Genomic DNA, 19,411 nt, shown 5'->3' with positions numbered 1-19,411 from the left:
ATTCCTTTCATGTCACCTTCTTGCCTCTATTGTCCATTTGCAATTAGAAGTTGATAAGAACTTGGATTTACCATTAATTACTTTTTTCAGGTGTGTTTATGAAAGGAAGTCAGTGTCTGTTGCAGAGTTCAGTCACAATATTAAAACTCAGCTGAGAGTGTTTTACCTGCCAGTGCCAAACTGGGCATTTACAGCACAGCTGGTATCTGTTCTGTGACTTTCGGAGTATATGAAATACAGACTTCTTTAGGAAGAGTTTACAGGGGGAAAAATATTTCTAATACACACGGATTTTTTTTTTCAAGGTTAGTTTTTTTTTAATGATGAAATCTGTGACAGTTGGATATGCTTTTCCTTCTTTAAAGTGGATCTTTCTGGAATTTATGCAGAGATAATTGGCAGAAGAAGACAGATACACTGATTCATAGCTAAGCTGATCGTGGGCAGCAGTTCACCCTCGTAACAATCGATGGTGGAATAACCGTGGAGAGAAACTTATTTCGGTGTACAGTGCCTGCTTTGATTAAGCCTCTACAATGTACACACTCATGGGAGGTGTTTAGTTTGCAGAGGTGCTGAGTGTACTCAGCTCAGAGTTTTCTAGGACTTACAGATATGTATCCATCTGAAAGTCAGTGCTGCAGCAGCTTCCCAGGCCAGAGTCAGTGGTGCACAGAAACTGCGGCATATTGTTGGAGCTGAGATGTCTGTGTTTAAAAATACCGGGGTGGTAAAAAGCATTAAATTTCCAGTAATAAGTTGTTTATTTTAGTGTATTTTCAGGCTGGGCCGCCTAAAGTTTTATAGAAATTAATGATTTTATTAGATTCTGCTGAGAATAAACAGCTTTTAATAGATATTGGTAAAAGTCTGTATAATATAGTATGGAATCCGCATGTTTTGAGCTAGCTTGAAAAAGCAATAACTGTACTATCACTGCAAAATTCTACAGTTTTTGAAATTCATTTATTAAGCCCTCTAATGTCCTTGTGAAAGGGACATTTAAGAGGGCCAAATGCATTAAGTAGTGAGCAGGAGTAGGCTGCTTCTTTCAGTGGAGGTACTCATGCACACCAAGTTAATTCCACCTGAGTGTTTGCAGAATTGTACCCATAAACTGTGATTGTCGTGGGGTATTGTTGGTGTAGGTGATGATGTGGCTGGGATTCTGAGGCATATTCAGGGGATTACTTCTAAGCATGGGGGAAAAAAACACACAGCAAGCTAAATTGCTACTGCCTAATTTGAAAGAAAAGAAAAAAGTGCTATTGATTTTGGGGATTTTTCTAAGACAGAACATAAAGGGTTAATTTTGTCAGTGGAAAATATTTCTTAATCATAACTGTTCACTCTTTGTTACCATAGCTTTCCTTAATTCAAAGACTTGCAAATGTCATTAAACTCATGCTAGAGTAATCATCTGTCAAGTTTACATTTGTTAAAAGTAGCAGTTCAGTGATAAGACACTTGTCTTAAATCAGTAAGAAATTTCACCTTCGAAATTTAATCTGGAAAAATAATAATAAAGTAATATTTCTACAATCTTTTATAAACTGAGAACTTTAATGCCAAGTTTCTTGCTGGAGGGATATTTTTATAGTGACGTTACAAACACGTGAGAACTGCAGTTCATAATGGAAACTTAAGGTCAATTTTTGTGCAGCAGCACACATATTTCTAAAATGAAACTTCAAGAGACTGATTTCGCTAGACGAAAAGAGCTGATAGAGTAGCTGCTTGCCTTTGCTTCTTGAGAACCAGACCCATACTAGGCTGATATTTTGCTTGTACAGCAGAATAGCTTGCATTTCAGTATTCAAAAGCATTCATTACTTACCTTAAATTAGGTTTAAATGATTGTTATCAAGCCATTTCTTAAATTAGTTGCGGGATTGCACTGTTTAAAATTTTTATGTGAATAACTTGGTGCTGTCACTGTGCACTGCGCTGCAGGTTCTTGCTAAAGCCAACTTTCAGTCAACTATTTCCATAGTAGATAAGATTATGAATTACTGTGGAAGTACTGCACTCAGTGGTTATCCAGCCATTCTTATTATAAATAATATTCTGCTGCTGCACAGTCGGCCCGCTGCTCCCTGGCATTATCTGCTTGATTGTTTTCACATTTCTATGTAAATTCAGTGATGAAGTGCTGGGCTTATTATCCTTACTCGAAAAAATAATCCCTTGAAGTTAGTGGGAGCTCTCCTTCCATAAGAAGTATGTAATGAAGTCATAGGTCAGCAAATTTTCCACATATCCATCTTGGAGGTCAATATTCTTTCCTCCCCCTCCTTTCCTGAAGAGATAGAAGTTCAATAGCATTCAGCCTTAGAAATAAGTAAGTGAATGCTGTTTTGTGGAGGATAGACTCCCCTGCTGTCAATAGCAGTGATTTTCTCAAATCTGCCTGTTTACCGGGAAGTCCTGCTGCGGCCCATACTGGTTCCTCCAGGTCCATGTACAAGGGTCCAACTTAAGCAGGGCTTGAAATATCTGGAGTGGAACCCAAAAATACACAGATTCAGGATATGGAGTACTCTCTGCTTAACATGTTAGATTCTTTTGCTGAGGGAAGGAAGATTATGGAAAGGAATGGTAGTAAACTGAATAATTTCTCTGCACATTTATGGAATAAAAATGAACAACTTTAGTCTGGGGGTTTTGGTTAAGGATTTATTTTTATTTTTCTGCATATTGCTTTTCCCATTGCTTTCTCAGTCATTTGTAAAGCACTGGAAATGTTCAAGTATCTTTGAAAATGAAGACCGTAGTAAATTATTGGTGGAAAATATGGTAGAAAATCTCCATTTGAAAATGGAGAACATAGGACGCTCTTCAATTTCAGCATGAAAACTTGTCTCTGTGCCTGCTTCTGGAAATCAAGTTGCAGGTACCATTATTTTATGTTAAGTGATTCAAAGTACTCTGAAATGTGACACATAAACCTAATAGATGGAGGGCATGAAATCAGGTTATTTTAAGCCCCTCATTGAATCTTCTTTACAGATGCATAAAAACCGAACAACCAAACCAAGCAAAAACAAACAAACAAACATCTCAAAAAAACACCAACCACTGTTTGGAGACAGGTAAAAGAAAATTGTTGAATTATTATGTGAGCATATCTTTGTATACTTACATGCATATACCAATATTACAAATTAGCATAATAAATTATATGCAATTAATATATATAAAGCCTCTAGTTTTACACCAGCTGTGAGAGTGAATTTATAAGGGGGTTTATGCCTTAAATGTCATATTTTTATTCTTACCGCTTTATCAGCTTAGTAGTTACTTAGTATGTCTAAAATATATTTTCTGTTTCTGTCATGTTTTCATAAAACCAACACACATTTCTATAATCACAAGGAAGTACTAATTTGGGGATTTTTATCAAGACAGCTGTTTAGAGGCTAGTGCTTTGATGCAATTCTGTTAAATTGAAGAGTTCCCACACAAAGCTGTAGTTGAGTCAAAAACCAAATCTATTATCAAAATCTAAAAGTCATTATTAATGTTGCGTCTATATGTCAAAGTAATGGTCAGCACATGTAATAAAATAGCTCCCAATCCTTTTTAATGATTCACATATCATCCTAGATATCACAGAAGGTCTCATCTGAAAAACATGAGCAGAAAGTAGCACTTATATCACATTTTAAACTCATTTTATCTGGTAATTACTTCTGAAAACATTAGTATTTCAACTAACTTTTTGGGTTTGGTTTGCCTTTTTTTTTTTTTAAAGAAGTTCTACTCCTGCACATACTAATGGTGTGCAAATGCTGTCTCAAGCTACTCAATTTCTTGCACTCCTTCAAGCTACAAAATCTGTAACTCAAACTGCAGTTTGGAAAAGTTCATGTCCAGCAAGTTAGAGCTTGGATTATTTTTTTACTTAGTGCTAATGCTCCTGTATAGAAGAAATACAGATTTTGAAATACAGATTTTGAAAGAGAAAATGTGGCAGCTAGATCCTTGCTAGTAACTATAGTATCTTTTTAAATAGCTCTGGGCATAATATGGATGTCATGCAACATTCTTCCACTTGTTCTTAGGTCTTGTAAAGGCTTGACTTTTTTTTTCCCAGTGTTAATTGTCTTTTGCAACAGTTTAAATTAAAATCTTTTTCATATTTCATATTTTTAAAATCAGGAATAAAAATTAACGGGATACACTTGTTCTGTTTCATATCATACTCATCACAATAGGATTTGAATAGCTGTCGCAAAAGTATTAAGCAATGAACTAACTGTGCAGTGAAGTGTTTTGTTTCAGAAAGGGTTTTTTGGGAGGTAGAAATGGTTGATTTTCTTTCCTTTTTTTTTTCCTTCAGTACACATTGCTATGTATTTGTACTAGAGCAGACAAAACTGAGAAACTTGCCCTACATCTGGAGTGAGAGGTGGTGACACTTGTGACCAGTCTTAGCTGACGGTGCAAGTTTTTGATCAACCTTTTGAAAAGTTCAGGCTCCTTTTCAAGAACTGAGTTGGTGTGCATTGAGTGAAGAATTGTGGAGAGGAGAAAGAGCCTGGCTGTCACCTGTGATCTTTGGGCAGCAGTCAGAAGTGGCTGTCTCAGAGTCATCAGTGTAGGCTGCAGTGGTTGATTTCATGGGTATTGTGGTGGGAACCAGTGTTAAAACTTGAAAACCAGTATGACAGGTGTAGTAACTTGTGTTGCTAGAGTCATGGTGCAGTGTTCAGTGCCAGTTATCTTCTAAAGTGCCAAAGGCTTTGTTTTGGGATGATGAGGCAATTGGGCTGAGAAGTGACAGTGGGTATGGAACTAGATGACTTTCCACCACAATGAAAGAGTTCTCTTAGACAACTGGATAATTTTAGTCATGGCCATTGTGAGACCTTAGTTAAAAAAAGAATTCTAGGAGCTGATGGTGGTGGATTGGCATCTCTGCATCTTTGATCAATGGGGACAGTTTCATGACTGTAAACTATATACTGCTCTTCTAGGTTCCTAGCAGCACCTATTCTTAGGTTTAGACTGTTAGAATTACATCTGGTTTAAGGTTGTTTGTGATTAAGTCTTGCTTGGAGGTATGTGTGTATTTCTGAAACTGGAGTCCATTCAATCTGATCAATTGCATTCTTAACAAATGAAAAAAAACAAAACCAATACCCAAAACAACAAACAACCCGCAACCAACAAAACCACTCTAAAAGAAAAAGGAGATCAAATGGATGTGGTGTGTTGGAAAAATTGCTGAGAGTATGTACATAGTCCACCAGAGCCAGATATCAGATCTGAAGAAAATATGGGTCTGGAAATGCAGTTTATCAACCAATGCTAAAAGACACATGACATAATTAAATATGAAAGCCCTCATTACCTGTTCTGAAAAAAAAAAAAGGCTAGAAATGAGAATTTAACCCTTGTGGAATCCACAAGAATAAGAGATGGAAGTGCAGGTTCCCAGCTGTGCTTTAATCCTTTCCTCCAGGAAGGCTTGTGACATTGTTAGTGCTTTATGATGAAACTCAGACAGCCCTCCCTGAAGTGGTGGTGTATCCTGCAGCTGCAGCATGAGCTAGGTGGAGTTGATAAAACTTTCTTCAGAACAGCCATGCTGGTGAAAGCTTTGAACAGAAAGAAAAGTTGTTTTCTCTCTCCTTCAGGTTCGTTCTCTCCATTATACCAGCTGTTTGGGGCAGATCTACTGCCTTTGTACTTGAACTATCAGAAAGGAACATGCTTGGTGAACAAACTGAGATTTCCCCAAGACCTGACCACACCATAAGAGAGTTGGAAAACTTGTAGTGAATTCCTTGAAGATAACAATTCTGGCTGAACTCTGGGCATTGACTGAGTCTTGCATTGGTAGGTATAGGCAGAACAAATTTCTGCTTCAGAAGTGGCCTAATGTGTGCCAAACTTTCAAGGAGGAGGATGATACTTCTTCAATCTGGCCCTTACCCAGTTCTATTGCAAGGATATTTCATACTAAAGAGGTAGTTTAAGTTCCTGGGCTAGTGTGCAGAGGCAGGATTTTTAATCTTCAGTACTGGGTGATGAGGTTACTTGCCCAGTAACTTGCAATTTATCAAAGATTAGAAAAATGAGTTAATTTTCTTTGGCTCTCAGGTTTTTGTCTTTCTTCTTCTACTACTTATAATGAGAAAAAATAAAGGAAATCTGTTTGGATGCTGAGGGTGTTCTCACTGATGGTTGTGGCTTGTATTCAGTCATTATGCCACTTCAACTCTTTGGTTTTCAGTGTCTGTTGTAGTCTGCCACTTTCTTTTAATGCCGCAGAGGACACTTGATAGCTGGTTAGTTTCAGAGGATCTAGGTGTTGGTCATTCAAGCTGAGATGGTTTATAATGCCACTGACCAGCTTAAGCTCATGGTTTGGAGCAGTTGAGATCTACAGTGTTTTGGGTGGACAAATTAGGAGGCAGATACTTGCACTTCACATTGTGCTACAATGTGGATATGAAAGCTTTCCACCAATTGCTAAGACTTGGTGGTCTTCTGTATGAGTCCTCTAATATGTAATAGTCAGAGAGTCTGGATAATAAAACAAGATGATTCCTTGGCTTTATTCTTTGTAGTTAGATGAACAGTTTGCTGAACCTGAAGTGCCTCTGTTGGGTGTGCTGTTAGGTGAGAAAAGGTGATCTTAATGCCTGCTGCTTACAGCTGGCAAGCACTAACCACAGGGCTGATATTTTGATCACCTCCCCACTGCTGGGGACTCCTGAGGTCAAGTGAAGCGATAACTGAAGATCTTGCTGTTGCCAGCTTCAGCTTTGGTTTGTGTCACAGCAATGCTGTCTGTTCCTAGTATGTCTAGGTAATGGTCCTGTGAAGTACGAACTTGAGATGTGGAATTTGGCTTCCAGTGTCTGCTTTCTCTCGATGTGGCCATTTCATCTGAAAGCAGGAGCAGCACATCCTAGAAGCATGGTAGTAACTGGCAGGGATGATGATCTGTGTAGAATAAAGAATGTGTAAGCTATTATGCTTAAAAGGGAGTTATTACGCTTGGGGGTAAAGTTACGGTGAAATGCTTCTTTGAGAAAACTAAGGTTGAGAAAAGCACTGCATAACCTGACTGAACCTGTAGTGGAAGCCGCCTGTTTTTCATTTTGCTGGCTCAGCAATATGTTAGATCATAAAGGTTTAATCATTTTTGGCATTTCAGTGCATTTCTATTAGATTGAAGATGTTGAATTTCTTCACAAGTGGATCTTCTCTCCATTATGTAAATTATGGGAAAATACTTCATACTAAAGCTTAAGAAAAAAATTTTCAGTTTATGGCCTGGTAGCAGTGGCTGGCCTTTTAAAAATATTACTGGTAACATGTAACCAGAATATCAGACACAGAACATAAAACAGGGATTTGTGTCCTTCATTCAGCAATGTTTTCATATTTGTGGCCGTAATAAATCAAACCTTTGTGTTTTAATAGGTATTGGCCCTAAAATTATTTCTGACAGAGTTTATCTGCTTTCAAAAAACCCCAAAGCCTTAAATTTGATATTATAAAGAGGAAAGTAACTGGTAACAAAATGCCAGTGCAATTGTTTATTAAATAAATTGGTCTCAGTGTCATTTTTATGTTCTACTAGTAAGAATAAGTGATGAGGTGTAAGTGTCCCAGAAAAAGCATTTTGAAGTGTAACACAAATGAAATGCTGATGAACTTGTTGGAGTTACTCCTTTTTGAAATAAGGCTTTTTGAAGCAAAGTTCATAGGAATATCTTTTTCATTATAATTACCAGGTACAATTACTGGTTTTTGTTTTTAAGATGGTTGTTGGAAAATGAGTTGCTGAGTACAGAAAGAGCCATCTGAACAGAGACTGAGAAAAACCACACACAGTGGGAAGAGATATCATACAAGTGCGTAAGTAGATGAGAATGTGTTACAGACTGAGCTATTTTGCTTTTAAATATAGTGAGGACTAGTTATCTTTCGTAAACATTGGAAGGGGAGCTGACTTTTCATCAAGAGAGAAGTCAAACAAACTGGCTCAAATGAAGTTGAACAGAGCTGTCTTTTTCACTACACACCTGTGAAATTTTGTCAGCCTCGGGAAAAGATGGTCTTTATTTTGCAGACCAGTTCAAAGCATTTTTGTCAGCTGCAGAATACTTCTTTTTCCTGCATATTAATAAAACAGCAGATTAGTTCTTTCAGAGTTAAACTCTCTTCAGTAGTGTATTACACTACACTAGTTAACAATTGTTAGTGCAGACATTTTTGTTGAATTCATATGTTACTTGGTATGAGTACATTTTAGTCCCTGAAGGGGTGAAAAGTGTGCCTTGTTTTCATATAAAAGAAGTCACTGTGCTGATCAGCATCTGAAGAATATTGTTTGAAGTAAACAATGACAAAATCTGTTTAAAAACATGGTTGAATGAACAGTGTTTTCTTGAATTTTCAAGCTACCAATTTTCTGGACAGTTTGAGGGGTGGGGGGATTTGTTTTACAAAAGTTTTTCTTTAGTTGCAACGTGCAGAAAAGAGCATTCAAGGCAGTGGAGGAGAGTTTATAAAGTGAGATTCATTCAGGGATTTGTTTGACCAGCATGAAATAAAAGTGCAGAGATGGCCTGAGCCTGTAAATCCTGTCTTCTGGACTAGTAGCATTGCTTTCTTGACTGCAGTTTATGAGGAAATTGAACAAGCTGCACAACGTTGAGTCACTCTCTCTGGAGGTATTTAGAAAACATGTGGACTTGGTGCTTAGGGACGCAGTTTAGTGGTGAACATGGCAGTGTTGGGTTAGCAATTGTACTCGATCTTAGAGGTCTTCTCCAATGTAAATGATTCTATGAACAAATTTTGTCTGAAGGGAGCCATTCTCAATTGAACTATGGGCTGGGGGTTTTCCCTTTCTTTCCTAAGAGAGGAGTGGGAAGGAATTTGGTTTGATGTTGGAAAATGTTATAAATATATATGTGAAAATACATTTTATGTTTTCGGGGGTGGGACACAAGACTACCTTCCACCAAAGAAATACAGGAGAAATATACTGTGCCTTAGAAAGTTTAAACATTTCTGTGTAATTTTCAAAGGTCAAATTGCTTTAATTCTCTATAAGGCCTTGTTTTTCTTGTATTTCTGCCAGCATTTTCTGGTGCACAGTAGTGATTTTTTTTTTTCCTTTCCCCCTGTTTTTTGCTCAGTGTAAACAGTTCCTTGGTGTGGTTACACAGACAAATATAGCAGAGAACCCTTTTCTCGGAGAAGAGTCTCCCTGTGCATTTCTTAACCATTTTTGGGAAGAATTGATCTATTTGTGCATCCAAGAGAGGGAGGCAGTAGCTGTAAATTGAAGTGACATCATATATATTACTCCCATTGATCCACTTTTAGACTAGAGCCAGGATAAAAGGAAATGGCATCAGGGAGGAAGTATGCTCATTTAGGCACAGATCCCAGTGTGATAATGGAGTAATAATAGAAATCACGCCACTGTCAATCGGTTGCTGCATTAGTCTGAGGCAGATTTCCCCTCCAAGGAGGCTTTCAATGACTTCATTCAAGTGCAGGCAGGAGCAAATGGGATATTCAACATACCAGCTGTACAACTTTAGTGATTTGTGTCCTGGCGGAGGGGTGCAGTGCAAGTGCTGGTGCTGTGGATACTCAAGTAGATATATCTGTGTCACATTTCACATGGCTGTGAAAGGTCAGTAGTCAAATGTTTCAGTGGCAATTTTTTTTCTAGTATAAAGGGCGAATCTGGCATTTATTGCATTTGTTAATGTAGGAATTGATAAATACGCTCTTTTGTGTGGGTGGTCTTCTGGGATGTGAGGTCGATGACCTCTATAGCTGCTATACCAGATCTTTGAAGAGGAAAGATTTGTTTTCTTTGTGCTTTTTACAGGTTAGGGATTGTACTTAGAAAATTCATAGTTTTGTTCAAAGATTGTTTGTAGAAAACCTTTCAAACCTACTTATGTATTAAGATACTCTTGTAACATAGTATAATGGCTTAAGTGTTTTGTGTACTGATACGAATAAAATACAAAGTATGCTTTGCTTACTTCTCAGGGATTTAATATACAGTGGATCTCAGTTACATTTTCCATTTGGTTATGTTTTCTTTAGTTCTTTCATCTTGAGTTTTTCAAATACAGACCCAGTTTTGATATTCCCTATTATTTACAGTTTGTTTTAAGGGTAATAGCCTCATTACTCACACTTTAAAGCCACCACATTAGGTAACTTAGGGGAAGCAAGGAACAAATGGTTGTTTAGTGGCAGGACAAAGTGAACTCTTTCAAAAGGCTGAAGAGTTGAAGGAGAGGCTTTACAGTCTTAAGGTAATACATACAGTGCTGGGATACAGCTTTATTGAGGGGATGATGTTTAATTACATGGGACATGACAGAAAATCTCTGCTGTGCTCGACCGCAACATATTCATTTATTTCCTCTTTGTAGTGTCCGTCGTCACAAATGGGGGAGGGAGAGCCCTGAGAAAAGTAGTATGATTTCCATGCAGCAGGCATAGGTTAGGACAGGAACTATCTACTTTACAATATAAATAGGGGCTGTTGCAGCAATCATTGACATAATGAAAACTGTTTCTTGATCCTTGCCACATTTCCTGATTGAAGTGATCTGCTTTAATAATTGCATATATTCAAACATTTTGATTGAGCATTCTCTAGTATAGTTCAGAGTGCGGGGGTGTTATTTTTATTTTATTTCATTTTGATCACGGAAATTTTGTGTTTAGGGTGTCATGGTTGTTTTCTAAATGTTTTCAACCTGAAGACACAGCTTGAGACTGCTGTAACTTGCTGTAGCTGTGTTGTGTACTTTTATGTGGGTGTTAGATATGCAATATGCATTCACAGAATATGAGCTGTTGGAAAGGAAAGTGTTTTTAAGTGCTTGAAAAGAAATTTGTGTTTAGGTCTCTCCAGTATTTGTGTTTAGATAGCACTTAAAGCAAGAGCTTCTTTGTATTAAGCACAAGGCAAACAAATTGAAAATTGACCACATGGCACCCCAAACAATTCTCCTGGTATGAAAGATGGAAAGTAACAGGTGGGCAGGACAAATAAGGATGGTGGTGGGAAAACAAAAAATGATGAGAGTGGGGTTTCTGAGAGAAAATTCAAGTGCAAATTTTTGAAGCTTATTTATAACCATTAAAAGACTGCTTTGGTGATAGTGATACTGTTGTGTTTGGGGAAAAGAAAATGTCTGCACCCCTGAATGAATTTTGTTGCAGCCTCTGTCATGAAACTCTAGCCAAGTTTTCTTGGCCTAAGATAAGGTTTTCTCTTCAGCGGAGTCTCTTTTATTGAAAGGAAAGGGTAAAACGTAGATGAGAACGTTCCTCCTTTTGTGTTAGAAACAAGTCGGAGAACAAACGGTAATAGCTGCGCCCACTAGTGCCACTGCGGGGAGAGGTCTGCCAGGCTTCCCCTGCCAGGGCCCCGCCCTCTCTGCCGGCGTTCTCTAACTCCTGCCTCGGACTGTAATTAATCCATGAGCTGGAAACTGGTATGTAAAGTATCATCTTGGGCAGCTGGAACGTGGGAAAATAGCAGAAGCCATGGTCTCATTCACATAATCATAGAATCATAGAAGACGCGGAGTTAGAGGGGCCCACAAAGATCATGGAGTCCAACTCCTGGCCTTGCACAAGACATTTCAATAATCACACCATATGCCTGACAGCATTGTCCAAATGCTTCTTGAACTCTTGGGTTTATTTTTTTTTTTTAATTGGGGTTTTGTTTGTTTGTTTTACTCCTCACTCTCAAATCTAAATTGATGAAAGTTTAACCTGTAATTCTGAAAAAACTTCAGCCATGAAGCAGCACTAGGCAGATGTAAATTAAGGGCATGGCTGCTGCTCTGCTGCTGTTCTTTTGTTGGCTTCAATGAGATTCTGTAATGCTACCTTAAACAATAGCTTTCTGTGGCTGAATCTGTATAGCAATTATACTGGAGATATATTATAAATTAATAACTCTACTGCTCTGTACCTACATATTCAAGCAGCTGTTCTATAGTTGCTACAAATTAAGTATTGTTCTGCTGTCTTTTTAGTTAGCAGGGAAAACTTTCTAGATCAGAAGTTACCTTTCTTTGTGTGGTGTTCTGCAACACTTCGTATTTTATTATTGTTCAGAATTAATTCCATTTCCAAGCAGAGCCACTTCACAGAAGTTTTCCCTGTTTTATTTTTTAGCTTGTCTCACCAACCCCCAGGCAGCTGCTGTTGGACTATGTAATAAACATTTAAGCTGCCATTTTAGTAGTTGTCCTGAAATGAAATATTCAATATTTTAAAATATCTGACCACTTTTAACGACTCCATTTTGTTGGCAGGCTTTGGTATTACTTACAGAATTTTCCACTAAGAGCTAGTAAGGTGTGAGGTATTTTCAGTCTTCAAGAATACAACTAACCTTACTAATAAAATTGAAGGAAATCAAAATGCAAAGAAACCAAAGCATTATCATCCTAGAGATCTCTTTTCGTCTTTATTCTGATTTAGGTACTAATTACATCAATTTAAAAGGGAAGAAAATGTCATGTTGCGAAGTTAGTTGTTAATGTAAATATTTTACAGATTAAGATTTATCAGAAGATCCTTGATATCTTCATGGATTTGCTGTCAAAGATCTTGTCTTTGACAGCAAGTCCATGAAGATATCAATCTTGACAATCCGGTCTTGTTCAGTCCACATAAACAGCCCTGGCTGAGGGATGTGTTGTTGGAAGGGGCATTTCCTGTAGCTGACTTCATTTCATCCCTGCTTTGTGCATTGACGTGTCAAGGGGGACATGGGCAGGCAGTAAGGTGGGAACAGAAAATCGCCAAATGTGGCAAAAGCTGGAAGTAGTGTCAAAATAACAGGATGTCTTTTTTCATTAGTCTGTCTCAAGAACATTAGAAGTGAGCAGGGTTGGTTTCTTTTTGTGTACAAAAGCTTTACTGACATTCTTCCTCCCTTCCTCCCCTTGTGCCCTGCAATGATGAATAGTGGGGAAAATTTTGGGGCATGTAACAAACTTCTGACTGATCACCTTGGCGCCTGAATTTCCAATAGATGTTTCCTGGCAGCTGGTGCAATTTCTCTCTGAGCTGTGTTTGAATTATTTATTTGTTCATCCAATAAGCCTATTAAACAGAGCACTTAGGCACTTGCTACAACAGACTTCTGCTTTTTTTTTTTTTTAGGTTACATTAGGTTCCAGTTGAAAATGATAGGTTCTGGAGTCAAGTAACTAACTACTGAGTATATATCCATGCACAGATGTTATACTGTGTGTGCCACAAACACAACATTCATGCACATTTCACGTGAAAGGATGGATGGTTTGTGACTCACTGCACTAAAATATGCCTCAAAATGTGTTTTTACAAGAGTTGTTTGGTGGGTCACATATTTGGGTTGTGTTTCTTTGTTCACTGTAAACATATCATGCAATTGCTTCTATATCAGATAAAAATGCCACTCTAAAAAATTATACATTCATATGCCTAGTTGATTCCTCAAATTATGCACTGTAAATTATTCTTTTTATTTCTTCCAAGCCCAAACAAAATAGAATTACTTATTCTATAAATTCCATAAAAATCTTACTTATTAAGCTATGATTGTATTTCAGTAAGATAAGCATGTTTTAGACCTGACCTAACCATAGTAATGAAAACCATGGAAAACAAGTCCTAATTTTGCCCCAGCACAGTCTTTCAGAACACAGACACAAACCCTGAGGTTTTTCAGAAACCAGCTAGAGGTCCAAGTTGTATTTCAAGCACATGCTGGAAGTACACAGGTTATCACTATCTTGTCCTCTCTGGTTTGTTTCCATTTATCTTGCTCAGCCAGTAGAGATCTTCATTCACACATGGCATTTATTTTTTTCCTAGCTTCTCCCTGACCAGCTGGTCTTACTTCTGGAGTCCCTTTTGGAGGAGAAGACATTGTGTCCTAGAATACTGCAATGCTTGGAGAGAACATACCAGCTCCGGGAGCAAGATGCTGAGGTAAGTCACTTAAAAAAATCTCCCTAATGTATGCCACTATGTTGTTGACTAAGAATGAACGTGTTCCACTAGGAACCAGGCTCACACCAGTTCTTCTTTTCCCTGTCTGAATCTGAATCTTAACTCCAGTATTGTTGCATCTTCATGTGCTGTAATGACTCAGTATTTCTGTGTGTTTTGTGTAGGTTCAGGTGTATTTGCATACTGTGGTAGTAAAGGACAGCACAATGCAGATATCCAAGCTATTTTACATGTATCTCAGGCAGCACATTTGTTCAAGTGTTAAATTTTTCACTATGTTTTGCTGTGTAGTAGGGCCTGGGTAGTTTTTGTTGTGATATTATCTCCAAATGTAATAATAAAATTTTTCCTCCCCATTGTCAGCTCGTATTGTTCCTCTTTGCATGCTCCAAAGTCTCACTCAGGATTTAGAAAAGGTAGCTTTCCAGAGGGTCTGTGGTGTTGTCTGGTTTGGGGCATTAATTTAATAGGAAGTCAGTTTTTTTACACTTGCTTCTAGTAAGTGCCAGTGACATTAATAGCCCCCGAGGAAAACACTGCTTTATATGATGTTGTAAAGGGTAGCATCCCTGCTCCAGAGTGCTTTGTATCTTTGTGAGGCAAACCAGTAAATCTTTATTACCACATGCAGAGATGACTGTTTTAAGTCCCATGGTTTTCTCGGGCTGGGAGAGTTCTGACAATTAGGGCAGCAGAAGTAGTGGCTGAAAGCACCCCTGCAACAAGCCTTTGCTTCAAGTACGTAGAATTCAGGAGGGGAGGCAAGAAAGTGCAATCAGTTACGAAAATAAAGGGTGTGTAGATATATATGTGTGTGTGTGTATATACATATGTATATAAAACAAGGGTTAATTATGAAGTAGCATACAACCAAGCTACTTTGCAATGAGGGAATATGGTGAATTTAACATTTCGCTCCTGTTTATTTAAAAACTACCTTACAGAAGGTTGCAGAAGTCAGTGTGCCTGACTTAACTTGTGTTGTAGTTGGAACTTTGTGGCAATTATTAGAATTGAAGGAGAGAGCAAAATCTGTCTTATTGTTCTTATGCTGAAGTTGCTGTGTGGATGCTTGGAAGGACTTGGAAATCCAAACCTTAACATAAAGATCAATAGAACAGATGTCTACCTTTTCCTCAGGAAAAAAAAAGAGGGTAACATTTCAATTGCTGCTGTTTACTGCAACTTTTTACTTCTTGTTGATACAGTTTTCCAAATGCCAGATTTGTTTTTAATTAGTACTTGAACCAACATTTCTATTTATAGGTGTTAGAATATGTTTTAATCACATCTGAATGCCAGTGAAATGTCAGTGGTTCTATTATGGGAAGAGGAATTAATAGAGAGATAGATCAAAGCAATAGCTGTGTTGTTGTTGTTGTTTCATGCTGGTGGATTTAAGCACCAGACCACAAGCTTCAGTTTCTCAGGTTTTTCCTTTTCTTCCTTTTCACGTGTTTTTTTTCCTTGCAGTGTTATGTAAAAGTACACAAATGATCTGTCAGAATTTTTTCTTGAAGAAGCTCCACAAACCCACAAAATTATGAAATTAACATATGAAATTAACATAATCTCCATTTTATTTTACAAGGTGAAACCAAAGGCTTAGGAGACAACTCACTTAGAAGTACAACTAAGCTAACATTACCATTTTACCAGTCATCAGACCCCCGACACCTACAGTCCTTTAAAGGGAACTGGCTCCCATGGCCTCACATACCTGAGGAAAGGACTATTTGTTCCTCATTGACATGTATGTGCACAGAGGATTTTTTGTTATCATGACCCAGGGACAAAGAACTGCAGTCTGAGCCTGTTCTTGTCTAGATTTAATTTGTGAAGACACAAATCACTTACAGTGAGCCTGTTGTGTTACTGCAGTTCAAATGTTCTCAGTAGCTAAACATCAGAAATGGATCATTAAAAATAAAAGCATAAAAAACTTGCAGGCAGGCCAATAAAAAGAAGAAAACTCTCAGTGTCAGAGGGTTTATTCCAGGATTTTTGGAAGTGAGGTTGCCAGCTGTGTTCCATCCAGCCGCAGAAAGTTAAGAAATAAACTTGTTTTCTTATTTTTGAAAAGTAGCGTTTAAAGTCACATTAATCTTCCAGTAGGGATTAGCAATGATAAGGCCGATAGTGTGAGAGGTTACACAAAGGAGTGTGGTTTTTTGTATTTTAACGAAGTTTGGTCTTAAAATATGTACATAAAATTTTGTCTGCACACTTGGTAGTCAGAATGTTGTTACTGGGGGTTCATCTGTCCTGCACATGTACAGCATGGAAAGTCCTGGTTCATATTTCTTAAAGCTGTTCTGTCTATATCACTGAAACATCTTTATTTTGACTTTAAAATTGACCATGGTTATTGTAATAAAGCATTGCACACCTGGTGGCGTCTGCACTTGCCCACAGCAAAGTGCAGGTCTGTCCCCAGCCAGTGAAGCTGCCAACAGCACTGTTTGGTACTCCTGACCACTTGTTACCACATGCATGTCCAGACTTTACAACCTAAGGGCGCATCTTGTTTCAGAAAGGAGAGGAGGGTTTGCAGCAGATTATTTGCCTTGTTTCGATTCCTTTGTATCAGTCAGGAGAGGAGAGAGGTGAGAGTCAATCTTGGCCTGGCATGTGGAGGTTGATCTCTCTTCAACGGGTCTCCTCAGCAACTCAGTGTAGTTCCTGTCATCTTTCAAATTAGGTCTCAGTGCAGATATGTAGGCTCAGTGTCTGTCTCACTTCTAAGACAGACACTGATTTGAATGCTTCTTTTAACAGACAAAAAATAAATCATAAGTTAAGTAACATATTTTTGATTCATAATGCATAACTCGAGCCACAAGAGCAGAACTGCTGATTGCTTAGTCACATTTCAGACTGGTCTGCCCCTAGTCTTGGATGTAACAAATAATTATTTCATTTTTCATTTACTCTTCAAACCTTGGAACATCTGAGAAGACACAAAACTACAGGTTTGTTTTCAAAAGATTAAATTCATTTATCTGAGCTATTTGAACTGAGCATATCAAAGAGATCTTTGTTTTGAAAGCAAGGAAGGTTTCAAAGTTTAAAGCCATTTTTCCATTCTTCTCTCTGTGCCTTGAGCCCATCATGGCTCAGACAACTGGTGTCAGACAAGTGGGAGGCAATTACAAGGAAGAATGATTGTGTCCTCAGTTTTCTCTTCCTGTTCCCCCTATCTTGTTGTGCTTCTTCCCACTACATAACAAAATAACTCATGCACAGGCTACATCTCCATGACATACCACATCCTGCATCCAAGAGGAGCCTCATAGAAGCTGACTGCATTTTGAACACGACAAAGTCCAGCTGGAAGTTCATCTGGCTGAGGAGAAACGGGATATGTTATAAAGCAGCAGCTACAGTTGCTGTCAGACAGCACAGTAGGATAATAAAATTTAAAGTGGGTCCGGAGTTGGTTTTGTTTTGTTTCTTTCCAAAGTGGCTGTTGTATGCAGCTGTTTCATTTATTCAGTATCTAGCTTCTGGCAGAATGTGGAGAGTTGGTCTACATGGAAAGTCTTGGGTGGCTGGTATTTTTTGAAATCTGTCTAACCTCGATGACATCTCTTCTGATATGATAATGCAGTCTTATCTCATTTGAATATGCTATCGAGAACTTTCATATAAATAAAATGGAGTCAGTCAGTTACAAAAGACAACACTCTGAGGTCTGAGTTAACACTCAACGAATCTCTTAGCTAGAAGAGCCGTCTCATTATTCCCATTATTTCTGTTCTTCATTTGGTCAGAGAAAGGCCCGTAACTTGTGGGCACACAAGGTCACAGGATAGCTGAGTAGCCTGCAGAATAGTGAAAAACATGTCAGGGAGAGATCACATAGCCATAGGAGAAGAAGAGTGAGTGTGACACTTTCAGTCCTGTTTAAGACTTGACGATATTTCTGCAAGTGTGTTTTACTTGTCACTGAATTATCTAAGAAGTGGTGATAAAAAATACAGAATGTGGATGAGGCAGCAATGTTTATGGTGTCGTTCCCCAGATTTTTCACTGTAAAGTTAGCTTTCCTTTCTTTCTTACTGTAGGTATCACTTTTATCTTGCCTGCACAGCATATGGAAAGTTGCTTTGTTGGTTTTCCTTGTCTCAGCAAGTTGACTGAAATGCTCTTCACTTACATAATGCTTTCCCTGTGTTTGGGATCATAATGTGGTATGTTTTGGGGAGAGAAGAGCAACTAGAACTCTTTCTGCAGCAAATGTGAGTAAAATGAGTTAAGATCATAATATCATCAGTCATGTGGGTGGCATAAAGCTATTCTCACACAAATACTTCATTGTGCAGGAGTCTGCCTGTGAGACCAAGGCTATAAAGTGGTGGCATCTTATTTCACTGACAGAAATGCAGTCACGCTAATACAAACCATTTAAGGTGCTTGGCATCCTAGAAGTGGTGAGAATTGAGTTAGGACAAAATAACTTTGATTCATTGATCATTCCTAGCCTGTGAAAAGCTGGCAGACGTGGAAGTACAAATGAATTCTTGTCAATTCCCATCTGATGTTGACTGCGTTGAGCTGAGCACATTCTTGGGCTGCATAATACAGCTGTCCTACTGATTGTGGATGGGCATTGTTTGAAGGCACACTTATGGAACAGAGCTCTGTAGACTACACTGTAACACTGGGTGGGAAAAGTGAACTGCTTGGGAAAGGTCAGTTCACACTTGCAGAAGGCACTTTGTGAGGTTTCCTTTAAGCACAGCCACTGGGCCAGTCCTCCCTTGGGGCAGGGACTCAGAAGCAGTCTCCAGTTTTTGAATACAATTAGCAATGTGTTGCAAATACCTCTGCTGGGTTGCCAGTCCTTCCTGACTGCGCTGTGTAGCAACAGGTGGGCGATTGCAACCACAGAGGGAGAACCATGGTTCTTTTCCTTAACTGATGTCATTGTTGCTATGAAACACCAATTCAGTAGACAAAAAAGGTGACAGCTTGAGCTGATGACCATATTACAGGGCACTGCCTTCTAGTGAATTTGGGGGTTTTTTTCTGCAGAAGTAAAAATAGTTTCTGTACTTATTTCATATTTAAATATACAGTTTATTACTCAGTTTCAGTTCAAGTCTGGAGGAGATGCCTTATTTTGCATAAGACAGTACATGTTGCAGGACTTACAAATCTGCTGTGAAAATTTACCAGGAGTGCAAAATAAATTTCACCCGCCTTTCCCTTTCTGAATGTTTTATTTAAGCATTATTGTGCCATTAGAAATAGGTATGGTTATGTTGAATAAGTTTTTATTTGCAATTGAATTGCAACTAGCACATCAGGAGGAGCCTGATACAATGAATCTAGAAAAGAACAATAAGGAACCTAGAAAAGGCTCTGTAGATGAGTC

General features: G+C 38.3%; 1 protein-coding gene across 8 annotated transcripts in view; it reads left to right on the top strand.

Moving 5' to 3' along the window:
* Window positions 1-19,411, top strand: part of AOPEP (aminopeptidase O (putative)) — a 191,070-nt gene that overhangs the window by 152,833 nt on the left and 18,826 nt on the right. For 6 of the 8 annotated variants that reach the window (XM_032096936.1, XM_032096930.1, XM_032096935.1 and 3 more), the window contains one exon: window positions 13,894-14,010. In XM_032096936.1, the coding sequence (XP_031952827.1) occupies window positions 13,894-14,010 (117 nt within the window). Of the gene's footprint in view, window positions 1-7,781; window positions 7,879-13,893; window positions 14,011-19,411 lie in introns of those variants that run through there. The other 2 variants (XR_004237628.1, XM_032096938.1) reach the window with 2 other exon arrangements.

The sequence above is a fragment of the Corvus moneduloides genome, chromosome Z (genome assembly GCF_009650955.1).
Source record: "Corvus moneduloides isolate bCorMon1 chromosome Z, bCorMon1.pri, whole genome shotgun sequence".
In the NCBI taxonomy this organism is placed as follows: domain Eukaryota; kingdom Metazoa; phylum Chordata; class Aves; order Passeriformes; family Corvidae; genus Corvus; species Corvus moneduloides.
The sequence above is the reverse complement of the archived record's forward strand: the minus strand, read 5'-3'. Positions and strand labels throughout refer to the sequence as shown.